This window comes from Zootoca vivipara, chromosome 4 (assembly GCF_965207765.1).
Source record: "Zootoca vivipara chromosome 4, rZooViv2.hap1.1, whole genome shotgun sequence".
Classification (NCBI taxonomy): domain Eukaryota; kingdom Metazoa; phylum Chordata; class Lepidosauria; order Squamata; family Lacertidae; genus Zootoca; species Zootoca vivipara.
Genome location: NC_142587.1, coordinates 30,102,289 through 30,124,456, shown reverse-complemented (window position 1 = coordinate 30,124,456; position 22,168 = coordinate 30,102,289). Strand labels below are relative to the sequence as shown.

At 42.6% G+C, this 22,168-nt stretch overlaps 1 protein-coding gene across 5 annotated transcripts in view; it reads right to left on the bottom strand.

Moving 5' to 3' along the window:
* Positions 1-836: 836 nt before the first annotated feature.
* AFF3 (ALF transcription elongation factor 3) overlaps positions 837-22,168 on the bottom strand; it is a 221,233-nt gene continuing 199,901 nt past the window's right edge. For all 5 annotated transcript variants that reach the window (XM_035114249.3, XM_035114250.3, XM_088668625.1 and 2 more), the window contains 9 exons: positions 19,029-19,230; positions 18,057-18,184; positions 14,784-14,847; positions 12,885-13,021; positions 11,413-11,484; positions 4,243-4,336; positions 3,787-3,836; positions 2,533-2,747; positions 837-1,571 (listed from right to left, as the gene is read on the bottom strand). In XM_035114249.3, coding sequence (XP_034970140.3) covers positions 1,450-1,571; positions 2,533-2,747; positions 3,787-3,836; positions 4,243-4,336; positions 11,413-11,484; positions 12,885-13,021; positions 14,784-14,847; positions 18,057-18,184; positions 19,029-19,230 — 1,084 coding nt within the window. In that variant the 3' untranslated portion in view covers positions 837-1,449. The remainder of the gene's footprint in view (positions 1,572-2,532; positions 2,748-3,786; positions 3,837-4,242; positions 4,337-11,412; positions 11,485-12,884; positions 13,022-14,783; positions 14,848-18,056; positions 18,185-19,028; positions 19,231-22,168) is intronic.

Here is a 22,168-nt window from a genome sequence, read left to right as displayed (position 1 = left end):
AAATTTGAACTAGAAAAAAATTGGTAAGATGCTGCATTGCTAAAATGCTTATCAGAATGTGTGTGTATGTTTATGCACTGGTTTTGCAGCATTATTGGTGGAGTCAGCTACAATTTGTTTTGAAATGTCGCCATTGGGGGGGGGGAACCTTTCCTCAATACCATTACATTCTATTTCATTATTCCACCACCCTCTACCATTTTTAAAGACTGTTCCCTAGTATAGTATATGCATATGTATAAATGGCTTTCTGAAAACAAATATAATTTGAAAACCAAATATTAAATTCTATATGTAATCTAGTGTTTTTTTTATAGCCACAAAACATAGCAGGCCTTATGAAATGAATATTCTTCTAACTGGGTAGCCAATTAGAAGCTTGTGAACTTGATCGGGCCACTAATGACCCCACAATATTCGAATCAAGGTATGATAAAAAAGTTTATCCTCAGTTTCATTCAAAAAAGAAGGAACCCATTTTTTCAGATTGCTAAGTAATAAACATGTTTCACACTTTAATATGGCATCATTCTGATTACGTAGGTTTACTGTATATGCTGTTGTGTCTGACTGCAGATGTTCTGTAACTAGGAAACCCTTACTGCTAAATGCTAACGTATATGGATCCTAACCAGCAGGGCTGGTCCAAGACATTTTGGCACTTGAGGCAGATCCCCAAATGGTGACCCCGGTGCTCCCCCCACACACAAAGGAAGAAGGGGGTCAGGGTAGATCTACATCAGGAACAAAGGTGGGGGAGGAGAAGAAAGATCTGCTGCACCAGGTGGACCCTGCCTCATGAGGGGCTGGCCCTGGCGGGGAGCGATAAATGTCTGTTTCCATGCAAACTGGTATCCAGACTATTGTCTGGCAAACGGAAGAGCTTCCAAGGAACAGAAATTGGTCATTTCTGTTAAAATGTAAATCACAGAATAAACATAGTTCATGATAGAGCAAATATGCCTATGAAACTGCACTTGGCCTAGTTTACGAAACCACATCTTTTCAGAAAAGGTAAGCAGAGATTTATGAGCACACTTAATATCACATAGAAAAGACTTTTCTGAATAAGATGTAATGTTTATTATACCTGGATAAATCAAGCCATAGTTTTCTACTGGAGGATTGTGTGTGCGTGTGTGTGTGTGTGTGTGTGTGTGTGCGTGTGTATGTGAGAGGGTTTGTTCTAACACACCTATGTTTAGTTTTCTTCTTTACAGAAGTGATATTTGGAGACTATTAAAGTATAACACATCGGAAGAGACAAACATTGCATAATATACATACACACCTATTTCTGTACTCTGGGGAAAAAAATATTGTTCCGTGTTAAAGAAAGGTTCACATTTGTTTGAAGCAATGCTGTGGTTGCGTATTTCTGTAGCACAGTGTCTAGAATAATTGAATTGTCTGTGGGAGAGTCTAGTGTCCAGATGAATGCCACAGTTATTATGACAACTGAGCACTGTTCCTTATCCAGTGGAGTCCTTGCTGGGTATATTGCACCAGGTGTTCCATACTGCTGTGCAAGGTGACAGGTCCCATCAGTACATCCAAATCATTAAAGAAATCTAGGGAATAAAACATTAGAAAAACCAATACTGATTACTCCTGGTTGCATGATAGGCATTTTTGAAATTTCTAATTAATGCACATAATATATTGGTAACGTAGGCACAATTTAATTCATGGTTACAGGGTTTGTTTGAGGCTTCTAATGCCTTTACTGCAAAGCTTTCCACCACTGAACGATTTTATATAGAAACAATAAGGTTGGTTCCTTAGCCTTTTCCTTTCTTAACGGTTCATTGATTTTTGTGCAAAAGAAGAATGGTTACTTGTTTCCTGGTTTATAAAACAGCCCTGATTCAGCTAAAGTTAGTTGCGAGTGACTAAGCCCCATTAAAAGTGCGGAAACAGGAGTTAGTAACAGGCTGTAGCATACAATTGTGAGATACAATTCACCCATATCCATCATCATGTGGGCTCCAGTTAGCAGTGTGTCATTGGTGCAGGTGTCCACTAATGGTCTAATTTGGTTGAATGATTTTCAGTTATTGGAGCCAAAGGGTGTGGGCAAGATGACCGGTACAGTCTGGACAACCACCTGAATGCTCCACCCTTGCTCTAGCAGGAAGGGGATGTCTTTTCTGTAAGGTTGTAAATACCTCTTGAATGAGCAGTTCCAGCTTTTGAAAAAGAAGTTATAATTCAGCCGCTCCTGAAGAAACCAAGCTTGGACCCATATAATGTTATCTGCTGTAGACCTTTCTAGACAAAGGTGATTGAGAGAGTGGTGAACAGTCAACTCCAAGTCGTTCTTGGATCTGTTTTAATCAGGCCTGCTTTGGGACTCTGGTCACTCTTTGTTGAAAGGAAAACAGCCGCTTTCTTCCTTATTCTTTGACGCCAGTGGCAAGTCAGAGAGGTGGGAAGGAGCATGATCCAAGACCCAAAACACCTAGACTCAAGCATGGGTCAAAACGGCATGTCAACAATTCTGGCCAATTTTAGTGCTTTTCAAACACCTACCTTGGTTTTCCTTGGCAAGATTGTCAGCCATCTCCCAGTAGTCATAACTGTGCAAGATGCTGTTGGTGATGCTAACATGATTGGCTGCCATCTGGTGAATCCGTTGTGGAATGCTGATGATGGAGGAGGGCGAGGGGGCTCTAGTGCTTCCCTGGGACCCTACAGAACTCACAGGAGATGGGCTGGGTGAAACTGGTGAGGGTGTTCCCGTATACCTGAAAACCAAAGTTTATTGAAGGATATTAAAAACTGTGTGCATATACTCAAGATACCAGCGGTGGACGCGGGTCCATTACGGTATGGCCCCACCAGTCTCCGTGTGCCCTCAGCCAGCCCCCACCGGCCTGCCTTTTCTGACTTAAAAGCATGTGGCAATGGCTGACATCCTCCTCCTCCTCCTCAGTCTCCATGTTGCACTTGCAGAACTCAATAGGCAAGAGGATGGAGTTAAAATAAACAGGCTTTGCCTGTTGTTGGTATGACTCCTGTTTGGGCTCCCTGTCTTCTTGCCCTACCAGTTCCAATGGGCAGCCACCAGCCACCACAGGATACCAGTAAACATAAATGGTTTCGAGTTCATCCAGGCTAGTGTTCCCCTGACCTATCGACTTCCACATCCTGTCCTTCCTTACAACAAGCTTCATTATTCTTTGCCAATACTTTTTTTAAGGGTTGCAAGTTCTTCCCGGTATTTGTGGGTATGTTGTTTCAGAATACAGCAAACCCACGGAATGGCAGAAAAAACAGCTCTTGTAGCTCCTCCTCTACAATTTATAGAGGGCCCAGAAAGAAAGCAATAGTGATGCTGGAGGGTTCAGTGATGCAGAAGCAAAACAAGGCTATTTCACGCATTACTGTTTAGGTGTACAGTTAAAGATTCATAACACTGCATGCAAAAAATGCACTGCATGCATGGATGTGACAAACAGGTTTTCAAAAATGCATGCATCCCAGGTACACCCTTTGGGAGAATCAAAATAGGAAGGGCTTCCTCTATTGAATGCATGTGCCCTTTGTAGCAAATTCAGACTTGTTGCCATGCAATGAGCGAAGCAGTCTCAGAATACTTCCAGGTTACTTTTTTTTTATAAAGAAAAGTAAAGCCTGTTCATCTGATCAAAGCCCACTGCAATGGTTACAGTTTCTTTATAAACAGCATCAAAATTACCACTAAGTTGCTAGTATTCAAAACTTTAGCTGTGCGTGGATGGCTGAATGAAATATTAGCGTAGGATAGTGGAGCAGTGAACTTACTTTCCACTGGCACCCCAGGGAGATGGTGCTTGAGCAACTTTAGATGAATTCTGCAGAGGGAGGGAAAATGTTACAAGTAACTAAAGGGTTTGTAATGAGTGCCAACAGTACACAGCGCAGAGGAAAAGGGAGAACATTTTACAGCACAATCCTATACGTTGCTCAGAAGTAAGTCCAATCACAGAACCATATAGAATTGTAGAATTGCGGGGGGGGGGGGGGCAAGGCTTCATGTTGGGAGGGGGCAGAATCTCAGTTAGCTAAGTATTTTTCTTGATTTACTTAATTGGGGGTGGGGTGGGGATCTGCCATATCAATGGCAACCACACATCTCCCTATGATATGCACCTCAAATTTTATTCACAAATCAAAGTGTTCAGAAAAGTGGCCAGTATTCAGGAGCAATAATGCCCCCCCCCACACATATACTAAGGTTTTCCCAAGACAAGAAAGTACCTTGAAATACTCAATAAGTGCTTTTGAATATTTTACAGCATGGTCTCTTTTGAGTCGAAACATTCTCCAATATAGAAGTGCCAGGCAGCGGTAACTATAAGGAAAGGAGAGAGAGAAAGTTTCAAAGATATCACTTCAGTTTTAATCAACAAGCTAGAAAACATTCTGGGATAAGGGTTACTTATTAACGCTGACAAACAACAGTTTGGAAAGGAGATGGAGGTAACACAACAGAGCCATCAATGCTTGTGCTGTGTGTGCTTACAGTATTTCTTTTGTTCTGCTATCTTCTCTGGGCAATCAGGCACTGCAAGTTGTTGAAGCCCTATAGGAAACAAGTCTGCAAAACACGTTTGGACAGAAAAAGAATAAGGGTGCACTTCACAAGCAGTGATCGCACCATCCTATCATCTTCAGGACTCTGCAAAAACTATCACCTCCTAACACATATCATCTATTCATTAAATTCTTTCAGCTCTCTTCAAAGCCGCTCTCTAAAAACACTACACAGGCCGGGCTGTGCTCAAGCACAGCTTCTCTGAGCCTGGCATGAGCTCCTAATGCTCCCTCTAACACCATGGAAGGCGTTGCCTGTTTTACAAAAAAAAAAATGGAGACCCGGTTTAGCTTCTTTCAATTGCCTTTGTTCAAATGCCTTATGTTTCTGGGTGTGTGATTCGTGTTTATAGCCAGATAAGGCAATACTGCAAGTATGTTTATGTAAATGCCCCTTAGATGTCATTCCTGGTCTTTTGTGCCACACCATGACTGTGTAAACCAGAACCCTAACTGATTTACTCACATACGTTCTGAGGCTTGTAAATCCTATTAGCGGCACTGGCTCTTGCCATCTGTGGGATCTTAATGTCCCAGGTTATTATGGCACCTGTCCCTCCCTCCTGCTGCCAGTCAGCTGCCACATCTTGCAGGAACCAAGGAGCTACTGGACTTGAATGAGGATATCAAGAGATGGTAGCATATGTGTAATGGGCGTGAGGTGGTGACTCACGAGTAACGACGCTGGAATCCAACCTGGCTTTTTACAGGTTTATTGTGCATACTATGTACAGTGCAGAGCTAACTAAAACACGTCCATCTCAGTCACTCGCAGAATCCGGGAGTGGCCCCTTCCTGTTACGAGCCCAACAGAAGAACTTGGGACACCCCCAATCTCTGCCTACCCTCTTTGCGCTTGACCCCTCTGCGCAAATAGGGCGCCGGAAACAACGTCTCCCTTTCTGAACCCTCCTGTTGAAAGTGGTGCAAGGGCTCCGCGCCACCATCGCTGAGCCCGCTTCCCACCTGTCTGACCGTTTCCTCTTCCTCCCCATTGGACGACTCGCTGCTACCTCGGCTGGAAGATGTACTGCTGGAGAGGAGGGGCCTGGGATCCCTGTTACCCGATCTGGCACCCCCCTCCTCCCGTGGGACCTTTGGGAGCCCCCTGACAATATGTCTTTCAGGTTATTAATCTTAGAATACCCTGAACAAGCACTGTCTGTCTCTCTAAGAGGGAGTTGGAATAAGTGTAAAAGATGTGCTTAATGTGCATAAAATGCTACGTTTGTGCACATTGTGTATAAAATGCGATGTGGAAGTTTGTAGAATGTCTGTTTTGCAGAGAAATGCAACAAGTGCAAAAAGCTGCGTGTGCAGCTAAAGCTGCAACTAGGGGGGTGGAGTATTTGTTTTGGTGTTTATGTTAGTAGTTGATGATTCATCCTTGGGAGTCTTGGGCTCTCTCTGGAAGCTGCCAGCATATTGAAGGAGAAACTTGACTATCTGAATATCTCTCTAGTCCCAGAGACTGAGCTACTGTAATTCACCGCATAATCACTGCCACTGCACCCCTTTCTTCCGGCCCTAAAATCGGCCCCAAAGCTTTCACCGCAAAATCATCGCAGGAGAAATACAGTAAATGCCTTGTTCAAAACCTGGCCAGGAAACCTGCCTGCTGAGCAGCCAAGGTGCTAAACACTCAGCGGGGCCTTCACAGTCAACTGCTCCCAGCTCCACCCTCCACCCCTCTTGCTGGTGCCACAGGCGTGGTGTCGCTGGGCACCTGAGCTCCATTAGCATCCCCACTCTCGCTTCTTGCTACAATCGACTCAGGCAGCACCCGGCTGTGCAAGGCCAGTGCTGGTTGGAGCAGAGTGTCTGTCAAGATGAGAGGACCGACGTCCACTGTGCGGGGAGGCAGATGGGCAGCCCCGCAATTCACCGCATAGTCATTGCACCCTGCATTTTTGGAAAGAAAAATCTGCATTTCAAATGTGGCGATTATGTGGTGAATAATATACTGACGAGTAAGAAAACTGGACTGCATTGTTAGTTGTTTAAGAGCGGTGTGTTGATTTACATTTACAACATTTTTGAAATGCGCTTAAAGACAATTTGCAGTGGAAGCTTTGGAACCTCTGCTTGTGGCGGAGAGGTCTAGATCTGGAAGTCTAGACCTGCAAATGCTGCTCACACAACTCTAAAAGCCAGTAGCTCATGATTCATTTATGCTATTTGCTCAGTACTTCCTCTATTTAGACAATCCTTCTGATTGGCTCTAGCAAATTTTACCATTTGCTGGTATTGGACTGTTTTGGCCTGTTCACACTCCTCCTTAAGGATCAGATTCAGAGACTGGAATATTTATTAGATCTATTTCAACAGGCCTAGCTGGTTTCAGTGCCATGGAACACCTACCATCAGCTTATGCTGGCGCACTAGCTATGGCTTCTCCTAGGGTTTTTAAGCTGGAGCTACTGGAACCACACCCCAACTTCAGCTGATGCCAGCCAACTCATTTATCTCCGTGCATCTCCTTGAGAGGAGGGCCTAACTCCCGAAAAACCCTTGTCTATAGCCAACCACTTCTCCAGATGGGCCAGGTTTGCACCTGGTGTTTAAGGCACTGCCTTTTCCTCCGGCAGGAGACCTGATTGGTCTTGATGTCAGCGGCTGGACTCACCCTGGGTGTAGAAGGCCCTCCTCAACCTCCTCACTAGATCCAGGATGCTTGCACCCAGAAGGAGCCTGACTCAGGGCTTAGTCCTCCTCTGATGAGGAGTGCAATACCACAGATACACTTTGCACAAAGATTACGCATGGGGTAGATTATAAAGGTAAAGGGTAAAGGGCCCCCTGACCATCAGGTCCAGTTGTGTCCGACTCTGGGGTTGCGGCGCTCATCTCGCTCTATAGGCCGAGGGAGCCGGCGTTTATCCGCAGACAGCTTCTGGGTCATATGGCCAGCATGACAAAGCTGCTTCTGGCGAACCAGAGCAGCGCACGGAAACGCTGTTTACCTTCCCGCCGGAGCGGTACCTATTTATCTACTTGCACTTTGACGTGCTTTCAAACTGCTAGGTTGGCAGGAGCTGGTCCCAGAGCAACGGGAGCTCACCCCGTTGCGGGGATTTGAACCGCCGACCTTCTGATCAGCAAGCCCTAGGCTCTGTGGTTTAACCCACAGCGCCACCTGGGTCCCACAGTGCCACCTGGTAGATTATATCTGGTCCTTAATTGGGTATTGGTTCTCATCCCACACTTTTCAAGGCATTTCCCAGTCATCTTCTAAACCTGAAAAGTCAGTGTCTTTAAAAAATAATAATTCGTAGAACCCTCTCATCTATTTTAGCTGCACTAAATCTAACGTTCAGGTATGCTTTTGAAGAACGCCCCCCCCCCAATGAAATGCTGGAGATACCCTGAATGGGATGCATTTCACATTTTATTTTTCTTGTAAGAACTGCAATGCGCCTTTCATCTCCACTAGAGGGTAGCCTCTGCTTAGGAGATGAAATAGGTGGCTCTACAGTATAACTGTAATTCCATGGCATTCTGCCCAGCTTGCTTTGTATGAATCCAGGCTGCACAATAGAATTACAGTCCTGAAGTCATTACTCTCACCCTGTAACCTTCCCAGGTACAGTGAATATGCAAATGAAAGCAACTCATCCACTATGTGGCAAGCAGTGAGTTAGGAGTTGTTATTCAGTGCTGCTAAGAGAGAACCCTCCCTCCACTTTCCCTCTGTTTGACCTTTCTTTTTAATGAGATGCAGTACCTTTTATGCATTTGGATTAAGTCCCACTTGCTGGTGTGCTGCTGCTAGCTCTATGGAACTGTTTACAATCTCCAGTCTCCCTCTCCCCCCACCCCGCAAAAAAAAACCCCCACGAGGTCACTAAAACAAAATTCCTACCAATTAATTTTCTCCACCAAAGGTGCTAGCAAATGAAAGTTATATTATCTTTAAAGCTACATTAGTCAACGTAATTTTATCTGGAAGTTTATTTTAAAATAAACTAAGGGAAGCAAAAACCAAATGAACGAACAAAAACCTCCTGCAGAGCAAAAGGGCGGAATACCTGTCCGGATCTTGATTTTCAGTATAAATGTTAAATAGAATTTACATCAACTATGAACAAAACAACGATAAAATGCAATTTGAAATTATAGTAAAATCACAGGCTGAGAAGCCACCAGAACTTTACAAACAGTCTCCCTGTGCCAGCTGCAGTTCAGAGCAATCCGTCATGTGTATCAGCAGTGGGTGAGCATTCCTATTAAGATGAAAAATGAAGTCCTATCCAGTTCGACAAGGCTCGGATGGAACATTATGCTGCAGGTGTGCATCGAAAGGCGCTTCCATACTGGGCAAAGTGTGCAAAACTGCTTTCACGTGCAGGTCTCTGTTGCTGGATAGGCCCTGATCCAGCTCTGGTACCTACACATGTAAGAACTAGCAGACTTGGATGGAGCTGCACATTTCTACCCATATAAACAGATGCATCCAGAAAGTGCAATAAGGGTTGTATACAGGTCCATCTTAAGCATATGTCGCACCGGGGTGCAAAGATCCGCCTGGTGCCCCTAGGTGACCTTTTTTTTGGGGGGGGAACCCAAAGTTGTTGACCTTTTTTAAGGGAGAGAACCACCCTAAAACCGTTCTTTTTGGCAGTGACTCATAGCGCCTATTTGTCGGGTTTTGTTGCTGCCGTCGGCACTGTCGGCGCATGGCTGATCCCGTCCAGAGATGTTTCCTCTGCTGCCGCTTGCATTCCCCGTCATTCTGCACTAGCACCCCACATTGGCCGGTGCTGGGACCGTGCGCCGACAGTGGAAAAGCCAGCAAAGGAACCCACAGCTCGGTGCATGAAACAGGATGCGTTGCGCAGCGCCCACAACGTTACACGGCGCTCCAGGCACAACGCCGAAAGAGTTATCTGCCATGCAGTTGGGGCAAGAGCCGACAGCTGAACGGAGGGCCGCGGGCTCTTCTGCTGCGGGCGGCTTGGTGCGAGTTTGGGGGCAAGCGTTGGAGTGTGGGGAAGAGCCGTCTGCAGCAGAAGAGCCTGCGGTGGCTCTTCCCTGGACTCCAACACTCGCCCTGGTCTCTCGGCCTGGCACCCCTGAAAGCGCGGCACCCGGGTGCCATGCACTCCTAGCACCAACAGTTAAGATGGCCCTGGTTGTTTAAGCACTGTATAAGCTATGGTTTTCCCAGTAGTGATGTATGGAAGTAAGAGCTGGACCATAAAGAAGGCTGATCGCCGAAGAATGGATGCTTTTGAATTATGGTGCTGGAGGAGACTCTTGAGAGTGCCATGGAGTGCAAGAAGAGTGCAAGAAGATCAAACCTATCCATTCATAAGGAAATCAGCCCTGAGTGCTAACTGAAGCTGAGGCGCCAATACTTTGGACACCTCATGAGAAGAGAAGACTCCCTGGAAAAGACCCTGATGTTGGGAAAGATGGAGGGCACTAGGAGAAGGGGACGACAGAGGACGAGATGGTTGGACAGTGTTCTCGAAGCTACGAACATGAGTTTGACCAAACTGCGAGGGACAGTGGAAGACAGAAGTGCCTGGCGTGCTCTGGTCCATGGGGTCACGATGAGTCGGACACGACTAAACGATAAACAACAACAAGCACTGCTATTCAGAAACAAATGTGCAACCAGACACACCTCTCTATTTAGTGGATTAGAAAGATCACATACAGTTCGGAGTGTTTTCATACTGAGAGGCTTCCATTGGGACTGCCATGTAGTGGGACTCTTCTCTCCATCCTCTGAAGAAACTCTTGTATGCACCCTTCCCACTGGTGAATGGCTACTTGTGGTGAGGGTGGCAGGGTCCATCTGCCCTTTTCTTTAGAAGCCTAGGTAGGCTTGGGGGGAACCTTGCTTCCCAGTAAACAACTTCTTCATGGGAGAGGCTGGTATGTGGAGCAGGACTTGGGTATGCTCATGATAAGTTTTAAAGGTTTTTCACACACACACACCCCCACCAACTAGGTATGCATTGGCTTGGGCTTGGTTTTTTGTTTGGTTTTTATTTTATTTTATGTATAGGATTAGCTGTAATGTAAAAGGTAAAGGACCCCTGGACGGTTAAGTCCAGTAAAAGGCAACTATGGGGTTGTGGCACTCATCTCACTTTCAAGTTGAGGGAGCTGGCGTTTGACTAAACCACTTCTGGCGCAATGCGACACCGTGACGGGAAACAGAGTGCACAGAAACGCCCTTTACCTTCCCATCGCAGTGGTACCTATTTATCTACTTGCACTGGTGTGCTTTTGAACTGCTAGGTTGGCAGGAGCTGGGACAGAGCAACGGGAGCTCACCCCATCACGGGGATTTGAACTGCCAACCTTCTGATCGACAAGCCCAAGACACTCAGTGGGTTAGACCACTGTGCCACCTGTGTCCCTGTAAGCTGTGTCCCTGTAAGCTTGCTAGTTTAAGAAGTGTTAGGACTAACATAATATAATACTGCAGTCAAAAGAAAACTTAGGCTGCAATCCTGTACACGCGTACCTTGGAGCAAGTCTCACTGAATTCAGTGGGACTTACTTTTGGGTAGACATACACAGGAGCTAATTTGTTCAAGCTGGGAATTTTAATACATGAATATGGGGAGTGGGGAGAATGGGGTGTTGAAGTTGGATGGTATGCCACTACACTTGACATTGCCACTTAGAAAATCAAGAGACGTCACAGTCAAGCCTTCAAAGCGAGGGCAAGGTTTTTTTGTTTTTTTTTAAAAAAAATCCCTGACCATTGAATATAACTTATGAGTTTATAAATGGAAGAAGCAGGAGTCTTCAGTGGTATGAGTCACTGAGTCACAGAATAAAGCAAGTCTTTCAAATAAATAGCAATTTACTAACCATAATGTCGTTAACTGTTTTTCTTCTGGAATAGCATTAGGGCCTGAGTGGGGTTTTAGCCTCACAGCGTACCTTCAAAAAAGCAAGAACAAGGACAGTAAATAAGGTCAACATGCATTAATGGCAAAGAATGTTTATAATAAGTGTCCAATCATAATGGAGCTGGGCTGATTTATGGCACTTGAGGATTTACAGCACAATTCTGTATATCATATTGCAGAAAATTCAATGAATTCTTCTCAGAAGCAAGGCCCATTAAATTCAATGGGACTTACTGCTGGCTACCTCTACACCAGATTACAGCCTTAGCATGTCTTCTTCTTCTTCTTCTTCTTCTTCTTCTTCTTCTTCTTCTTCTTCTTCTTCTTCTTCTTCTTCTTCTTCTTCTTCTTCTTCTTCTTCTTCTTCTTCTTCTTCTTCCATCAATATGTTCTACCCTCCTCTTTTAAGTAGCAATTCCTTTTCAATGCCACTGGGGCCATGTGCCTGGCTAGTTTTAGTCCAGCACAATAATGCCTTTAAATAGCTATTCATCTGCACTCTGCATCTAAATCAATACCATCCCACTTTAAACAGCCATGGCTTCTTGCAAAGAATCCTGGGAAACAAAGTTTGTTAAGGGTTCTGAGAGGTGTTAGAAGACCACTATTCCTCTCCCAGAGCTGGAGTTCTCAGACTAGTTTAATGATTAATCCCTCTTCCCAGAAAATTTTGAGAAGTCTAGATCTGTAAAAGATATTTGGGTCTTCTAAAAACTCTTAGCACCAAGTCACAAGCTTTTGAGTGTGTGGAATGCACACTTTCAGCCCCTCCTTTAAATTGGTCATTGCATCTGTACTGGAAGAATCTCAACTAAATGATGAATTCCACAAGCTGGGGTGTGTGCACACAATATTGCAGTTAAATTTGGGCATTGGTGCAATTTCTGAAGAGACTAAGGGTAGCTTTGCACTTTTCTTTTTCTTTTTGCAAAATTCTCTCTGAATTGTCTCCCTCACCAAGCAGGCAGAAAAACACGAGTGTAAGGACATCATGTCTCCCATTAGTAAAGTCTAAATTTACAGCACCAGTTTAATGCATCTTTGGTGCAATTTCTTTCTGGCAGGGTACAAAATCACATTGAGTGAAGAAATCTCTCTAAAAATCAAAAGGTGCCTGAACAAACTTCATAACCGCTATGTACAGTGATACTTTCTGATGACAATGTAACTTAGGCAGGATTAGACCTAGCAATTAAAAAGTTTTCTGACAGTGTTATCCTATACGTATCTACTTACGAGGAAGCCCCATTGAATTCAGTGGGGTTTACTGCTAGGTAAGTGTGCACAGGATTGCAATCTTCAGTGATCTTATAATGGATTGCCCCTTATTACTATTTCACTACTTACAATTGCTGTCCATATTTAGAAGTATTCAGATATATGCTTGACAAAGGATCTAATCAATGGTCAGAATAACCTACTCAATCTTACCTAATAAGTTCAACTGTTTCTGAATACATTGTGTAGGGGGATTTGGATTCCATGGGTCCTTGTTCCATAGCATTTCCACATTCAATAAAGGATAGTGCAGCTTCAGCATAATTTAATGCCTTGCCAAATTTCTCCACCTGAAGACAAGAAACCCAGCAATCAGAACAAATGGAGAGCATTATATACACATCCTAGAGCTGATACAAGTTGAGGGTTTAACCACACATGAAATTAAAACCAGGGTTAGTTATGCTTTTAAAATAAAATATTAAGTGTGGGAGAGCAATTGCCCTGATTGGGTTGGCTCATGATTATCTCAAGGAATGTCTCTTCCGAAGTGAGTCTTCCCTCTGCCTTAACACCTTTTGAGAAGGTCCTGCAACAGATTCCATCTCCCAACTAGATTAGCTTCCACAAAGACCAGGACATATTCATTTGCCACCCTGATGCTGTGGAATTTTCTTCCAAAAGGACTTCACATGGCTTCCTTCTTGTTGTGTTTCCTGGAGTGGCAGAAGGCCTTCCTCTTTCAGAGAACTTATGTGAACTGTTTGCTCCTAATCATGGTGCTGTCTACTCTTGCTGTTTTAAAATATTGCTGCTCTTTTACTGCCAAATGTTCAGCTGTTAGTGAATTAGTTTTCTTTTGTTGCTTTCAAGCATGTATTTCACTATGAAAATGTTATAGATAGCAGCGTAATTTCAAGGTAAATAAATAAAAGTTAAAACAGAAACAGAACTAAGCAAAAGACTGAGAAGAAAAAGGAAATTTAATGGACAGAATTTAAGCAGGGCTAATATATGCATGCGCGCGCACACACACACACACACACACACATATATCTCACTTGTGTGCATTTATGTGTTTGTAAAATTAGCAGTATATAGCAAAACAAAACAAAACCTCCAAATAAAAACAAATTGAAGCCTCTGGTTTATTCTAATGGATAATTACGAACAAAATGGTTTCATTTAACATTATATAAAAAATCAGACTAGTTAAATTAAAACCTATAATTTTTGCCATCTAACAAAAGGCAATGCTATGTGTTTTGGTTCTGAAGCCATTATCAGCAAGCTCCCTTCCACTCCCGGCAAGCAGCAGTGGAACTTGATGTCATGAAGCAATGTGCAAGAGTCTGCCCTTGCCTACCTTCGCTGACCACTGTTGGAAACAAGGTCCACCGAGATCAACAGGTGAGGATTAGGCATAAAACAGGTGCATATATTCAATGGGTTGTATCCAATGCTGTCCTTCCAATCACAGGAGGTTATTTGATCCATCCAAGGCTTTTGTGAATAGGCAGGGATGTGATTTTCATAAATTCTCCCTTTCGACCACAGGTCCTCCTGGCCTCCCGCCCCAAGCTACCTCCTATGCTGCTGCAGACAGTTTCACAATCTTCAAGAACAGATTGGAGAGGGCCCAGTGGGCTGCAGAGAAAAATGAAATTTGGGAGCAAACCAACCAATGAAGGCCTTCTTCCGTCTGTTCACAGAAGCCTCCACTGGATCAAAGAGTTTTTTGTGAATGGAAGGAATCAAATTTTAATTTATCCAAGAATGTATCAACTAATTAATCTCAGATTACTTTAAGGCAGGCATCCCCAAACTGCGGCCCTCCAGATGTTTTGGCCTACAACTCCCATGATCCCTAGCTAACAGGACCAGTGGTTGGGGAAGATGGGAATTGTAGTCCAAAACATCTGGAGGGCCGAAGTTTGGGGATGCCTGCTTTAAGGCATACTGAACTACACACATAACATCCCTTACTAATAAAGCTAGTTATCATCTTTTTTTTCTTTTTTTAAAAAACACCACTACTTAACTTTCCTTGATGAAGAAGTTGCATTACACAGGTATTCTGAAATAAGGCGTCAAAAACTGACTTGTTCTTACCATCGCATCCGCTTTATGCTTCTTCCTTTTAGCTTCTTGCATAAAGTGTTCCACATTGTGTGGCCTAGAATGCAACACAGCATAAATGATTTGAGTTACTAGATTTGTTGAATATTCTTTTTTTTCCAGCTATATCTGTTTAAAAGAAAAGTCCTTAATGGTTTATTTCAAAAGAAACAAATATATGCTGATAAAATGCATTTCATGCATTCTCAAATTTCGATTGGAGTTTCAAACACGACACTATGGAATAAGCCCTAAAAACAACATGTAAGTAAATCAATCAATCAACCAAAACCTTTATTGGCATTATTTACAAACATTTAAAATAAATAGTCCAGTACGATCACATCACCAACCCATCAGTACAGTCATTTGCCAAAAGGGAGGGGAGGCTAGCAATCTATTTTACATCTCTAGGTCTCCTACAGGGGCAGGATCCTGTAATGTACTTCGGCGGCAAAATCACTTCTTGGCCATTTGGCTAAGGTCAAGTGTAGTAAGTAAATCTGAGTGTTGTTGTTGTTGTTGTTGTTGTTGTTGTTGTTGTTGTTGTTGTTGTTGTTATGCTCTTATTCCTCAATGCACCTGTTGTTTCCTGACACCATAGGATTACTAGATTGTAACCAAGAGATCCATAGTTAAACATACAAGGAAAGTATCCCACTCCCCCGCTGTAACTACCTGGGCTTCAAAATATGGCACAAAGAAGATGAATGTAAGGGGTAGACAACAGGAAAAACTAGGAGAGGAAGCCACTGTTATGTTGTTTATGTTAAGGAGAAAGGAACAGTGCAGATGTCTAGACTGCCAACTGGCAAGCAATCTTGCCAGCAGAGGATGGTGGGTTGAGGCGGAGGTGCTTACCCGACCTCCCCGCAGATGGGTCACTTCTGCTTACTGCGAGGGGCAAGGTGCAGGGAGGCCAGCACTCTGCAAATGCACTGGCAGGAACATCCTAACGGCTTCACCAGTGTGTCTGCACAGAGCCAACCTCCCTGCCGCCTTCCCCTCCTGCTCTCCAGTGACACACCTGCCAGGAGGTCAAGCAAGCACGGCTTCCCCATCTCTCCCAGCCACTATCTTACAGTTCATTCGAGTGTTGGAAATGGCTGCTGGAAATCATGGTAGATGCAAGTGAAGAAAAGCTGGCTGCTTGTCCTATGTACAGCACCAGAAATCCAAGAAGCTGTTCTAAGAAAAGGCTCTGATGGCCTTTGGCTGGCAGAAATTGACAGCAGTGTTATCTGTTTCCTACCAGGACTGCTGGAATCTGTAGTCCCAATACCATCTCTGGTGGAAAATAATCCACTGGGGACCTGGCTACCAGCTGCAGAGTGCCTCCGCCACCAGATGTCTCCTTTTTCTGCCCCAAGGGTTTCATGGGAAGTAACTGGGTCCCAGGGATAAAGAAAGAGGGAGATGGTGGTGAAGGGCACTTGTGGTTTATTTCAAGGAGAGTCTGCTCATAGAAGCCTGTGAGTAGAGTCCTGTTTGATTTGGACCTATTCATAAGAAGCGAGCACCCCATTTGATTTCTTGCAATATCCCTTAGTGGGAAGATAGTAGCTATTAATATGCAAATCAAGCCCAATTCTGTGAACTATTATACCAGATCAGCAGGCCACAGAATGAGGTTTTGAGTCTCCCAAAACGATTGCAGACATTGCCTCTTTAAGGAATAACTGTTAATAGGTTATTTGCTTTAAGAATAATTTCTAGCGTGAACCCTTGAAAGAGCTAATCACAGCAATAATCATAACTTTGCAAAATACATTTTAAATCAGACAAACAGAAGAGGTCCTTCATTCTTGTGTAGGATGATTAAAAACATATCGGGGACAAAAACGTATTGGCTCAAAATGTTTCTAATTAGTATTTATAATTGGTATTATGAACAATGACAGGTCAGACTACACATGTTGAATGATCTCTCCACAAAAAGCTCTAAAACTTTGTACTCACTTTAACAAGGGCAATCTCCACACAATATCCGAGGTTAATCGAGGCTGAAATTATCAAACAATTTACTGCCTATCTATAAAGAAGTACTTTTAGCTGTATTGCTACCAATTCCTCTAAAACATTGCTCCAAGACAGCAAGAAATAAAGCATTTCTACTACTTGCTATCTTCTACAGACAGTCAGACACATATAAGTTGGTACGGCAGCAGTATTCACTTTGAATTATTCTAAAATAACTGGTTTTAGACTGTCTTGCAATTTGTTATAAATTATGCAGGTAGATGGGGAGGGGAATTAAATTCATGTGGCAGGGGTGTTTTTTTGGATATACAAAAGTATTTATTTAAATAAAAATACAAGTATGTAAAGAAACAAATATATCCTGATGTCAATGCTATGTATTTACTGAGCGCACTGCAGCTTAAATTGTAATATAGAAATTTAATTGTTAGCTTCATTCAAATACTCGTTTTTCTCCTAACTGACATATTTAATTTCACAAAGCTGTTGTGTTTTCTTGTCAATTTACACGGGCCGTATCTTATATTTCACTGCAGAATAGAATTTTACAAGGGTTCATTAAAAACACTAATAAAATCTCAATAAACAGCATAAACAAACTTATTTTCAATAAATTTGGAGAAATGCATATCCGGACGTTATTTAGAGAGACTCATTTAAAAAACCCTCCATCACAGCAGACTCTAGTGCATACTGTATACTAAAACACAATAAAACTGGTTCTCAGCTGATTCAGGTCATGCCCTGAGTATGGAAGTCTTAGGATGAGTTCACACAGATGTGTTTACCACCTGCTGACAGAAGAATGTGTGGTGTCTCATCACCATGTATTATCCAATGTTGAATAAAAAACAATGCTTTTCAATGGCGCTAGTTCACATATTCAGTTACGAATCATCAAATTGGCAATACATTTATTAAATGAACAAAAAAATATGTTAGAGAGCAAGTATTTTTGACAGGCAAGAGCAAACTTGTAATAGATAAATGTAGATTTATCTTTATTAAGCAGAGTACCTCTGTATATGGCTGTGCTGTGAACCACGCCAGTTACTGGGTTACTGGTGAGCTAAGGGTTCAGAATGGGACGTTCAGAAGGGAGATTGAATGGTGGCAGTGGAACTGCTGTAGACGAACAACTGGAGGAGAACTGAGTTTTCTTATTATAGAGAAAGTATGTAATTACCACCTTCCCTTCACAAAAGCAGCAACACTCGCAGCCTGAACATCAGAAATAGAGGGAATGAAACATGAATCTCTAGAGGAAACCCCCCCCCCTCTACTCACCCATCATTGAAGATAAGCTTTGTTCTTCTACAGTCTTTGTGCATAATAGATACAGGTGACCAGGGCTCCTTTTGGCAATGTGCCTTGCTACAGAGTACAGAATTTTCCGAATTGATGTACATTGCTTTCTGAAGAAATAGTAAAGGAGGCAATCAGAAATCAGTTACAAATTCACTCATTTTTCCCTTTTAAAGTATTCTTAACTATAAATTAAGCATGCAGCAGCTTTTTTGTAATAAAAAGGTTAATTATTTTTATGAAACCTTAAAAAAATAATCTGCTGCCTGATTAATTGGGGTAACTTTCTAATAGATAGCAAGTTTTCCCCCATAGGTTAATAAATTAAACTCTGCAGTCGTAACATGAAAACACATAGAAATGTTTGATCCACTGAATGAAGAAGAGCAACTTTTAACTGCTCCTTGATTAAGAAGTGGCTTGGATGATCCAAGGAAAGCCGCTGAATTGGAAAAAGGAGAGTAACCTTGTATGCCTGCATCCTCTTGTGCATAGGCTTGGGCTGCACATACATAATTATGCAGACAACATTGTTGCTAATCTTGCTATTCAAATGTGTGCTTATTTTACAGATTTATATATCGGCTTTTCATTTCAAGTCAAAACACGGCTAAACAACAAGAAGATTAAGCAGAATCACATTTTAAAAAACCAACAATAAAATACACAGATGACTAGCGCATAGAAATTAACAAAAATGAATGTGACGGAAGCACTAAGTTAAGACCAAAGGTTTGCTGCTGCAACAGGTTTTTAGGTTGCATGGCATCAGAACACCAGGAGGGAGGCCAGCTGCATTTTGCATGCACTCTCTGCACCGCCACTGAGAAGGCTCTCTCCACCCATATATGACCATACCTCAGGCATTAATTGGACTCACAGACCAAAAGTAGATGGGCAGGTTTTTAAAGCAACAGATGCTCTTATTATGGTAAATACGTTATCAAAACTTACATTGAAATCTCCTTGGTGCAGGTGGGATCGACTCTCATTCTTGTGTTTTTTTATTGAGGATATGGAAGAAAATAGGTTGCCACCATGAGGCTTGCTAGAAGAAGTTAGATCATCACTAGGGAATTTGTGCTTTGATGCATCAGAGATGGGTGAAACAGGCGACCGAAGCATTCTCTCATTTTTATTTATTGGTGTTGCCAAGCTGGAAATGGAAATTATAGTAATGGATGGTCACAAATGCCACTTGGGAGGAAATAAACATTTTATAAATTATGAACACTATCAGTTTCAGATTACTGGAAGGATTAACTCTGCTGACCACTGTTTCATCTGGAAACAACTTTTGCAGTATGAGGAGCAAAGCTCTAGATTGTTGTTCTCTTTTGTTCTAGAAGCAAACTACAATTCGGTGCTTAGTATCTACCCAAGTACTTATAACAGAAATGAAGAGTTGCTAGATATTGTTTTAAAAGATGGTTGGAAAATAAGATGACGCTTTTAAGAGTAAGTTTAGGTTATTGAGTACTATTTTGCAATCACAGGTGACACTTCATAAATCAGGCTGATAAACCTCATGTGGACTGAAACGGAGAAATGTGCTTCTAAGTAGCTGGAATTTCTCTGAACTTGCTGACCAGGTTCTGATAGTGCTGTTAACTTAATTTGATTCAGGGTTTGAGGAGAGCGAAATATAGCCTCATGGAGCTGGTAAAGAGCAAAAAGCCAAAAGAGCACAAAGAGGGAAATTGATAAATATGCACTACAATGCTCTAAGTGCAGCTCTCTCCACAAAATCAAAACATTCCAGCATTCTGCAGTATGCTATTACTTATTGCTCCTAGAGCAAAGTTCAACAGATGATAATTTTTATCATTTGTTTCTGTTTCACAGCCACATTATGGCCTAGACATTCTGACCCAGAGTAACATTATTAAGTGGCAGAACCAGATTTCAAGACCAGAACACAAGTGTAGGACATTAATATTGGGTTAGGGATAGAGAAATCAGTTTATTTCCTGCCTGTGCCATTTTTTAAACAACAACAACAAAATCTGCACAACGTTTTCACATATAAATGCTTATTGAAATATGTATTTTTAAAAGCTGAGGGCTTTCTATCATTTTATTTATAAGAAAATGGTTAAGACTGAAATCCTGTCCCCATTTACCTAGGAGTAACCCCACTGAACTCAGTGAGACCTACTTTGAAATGAACATGTATTGCACTGAAACAAAATAAAAAAAATTCCTTCCAGTAGCACCTTAGAGACCAACTAAGTTCGTCATTGGTATGAGCTTTCGTGTGCATGCACACTATTTGCATGCACACGAAAGCTCATACCAATGACGAACTTAGTTGGTCTCTAAGGTGCTACTGGAAAGAATTCTTTTATTTTGTTTCGACTACGTCAGACCAACACGGCTACCTACCTGTAACTAGAACTATGTATTGCGCTGTAAGAACTACTGCTGTATAATGGTTAAGGCAGGAGTAGTGATGCCGTGTCCTACAAACCTTGCTGAACTACAGCTCCTATCAGTCCCAGCCTGCATGGTCAATAGGGGAGGGCACCATGTGAGCTCCTCCTGCATGAGAGTGTTAGACTAGGATGGAATCCCTGCTAAGTCATGGTGCTCTCTGCATAACCTTAGGCCAGTTGCTCTCTTTCAGCCTAATCTGTCCCACAGGGCAATCGTGAGGATAAAATGAGGGTGAGGAAGAAGAAAAAGAGAAGAGTTTGGATTTCATATCCCACTTTATCACTACCCGAAAGAGTCTCAAAGCGGCTCACATTCTCCTTTCCCTTCCTCCCCCACAACAAACACTCTGTGAGGTGGGTGGGGCTGAGAGACTTCAGAGAAGTGTGACTAGCCCAAGGTCACCCAGCAGCTGCATGTGGAGGAGCGGGGAAGCGAACCTGGCTCACCAGATTACGAGTCTACTGCTCTTAACCACTACACCACACTGTAGGAGGGAGTAGGTGCACCACCCTGAGCTCCATGAAGGAGGTGTGGCATACAAGGGCATAAATTAAGTACTGGTTTTAAAAAAGCTGTGAGCAAGGAGCATTTCATAGAATCATATAACTGTAGACTTGGAAGGGATCCCAAGGCTAATCCTCCGGTAACACAATGGGATGATAGCACTGCTGCAGGTGAGGCAGCCATGCTGAAGCTCTTTGCACTCCTTACAAAAAGTGCACATTTACAAGAGGAGGGAAAGTGCATATTAAAATGTTTGCATTTTAAACTAACAGCAGAGCACTGTTTCGGAAGCACGGTTTTACATTTTACACATGTCCACGTTGGAGTAGGCTAAATGCTGGATGATGACCTATAAAAAAGCTTCTAAATTATGAAGCATGGTGCTTCCAGATTTTAAAGACTAATAAGATAAATTAATGAACAGAGAGAGGACCTGCTAAATTAACTTAGAACACTAAAACAGTGCTATAAAACGAAGTATATTTTGCCCCATATTTTTTTCTGACTAGATTAAGCACATATTGTGCTCTATTGCATCTATAAAGAGGTAAGAAATACCCATTAAACATAATAGTCTAGCTGGAAGACAACATGGCAGGGTAAGACTGTGGACTGAACAGTCTGCTAGCTCTGAGTTTATAATATGGTTTTTCATTTCTCTAGCATTCTCGATTTTAAAAAAATTTTTTTAAAGGCTTTAATTTTCGAGATAGTGAACTTCAAATTACATCATCTGTACAAGGAAAATGTCTATTAAGTAGATCCACCACCCCAAATCCCTCAAGGAACTACAGTATCTCTTTCCCCATCACAGAATAAATATTTTTCATTGAGAAATGCAAATCTTCCCCCTTCCTTGCACATAATTTGAGATAAGCACAGTCCTAATTGTTCAAGTCATGTAGTATCGCAGCTGAGTTAACTGTTCCCTAATGGCCATAACACCACTTGTGACTGCTGTCACAATTCTCTAGCGCCATGCCAGCGTCATTTTGTCACCTTCTCTTAATTTACACACAATATGGAGAGGGGCACCTAGACACTGGCATATGCTGATGACATCAACACAAGCAGCTTGTGCAAATGCCTGTCCGCCTTAGGGAGGAACAGACCTCAGGGAGGAACCAACAGGCCCTGCAATGAATTGCCATAAA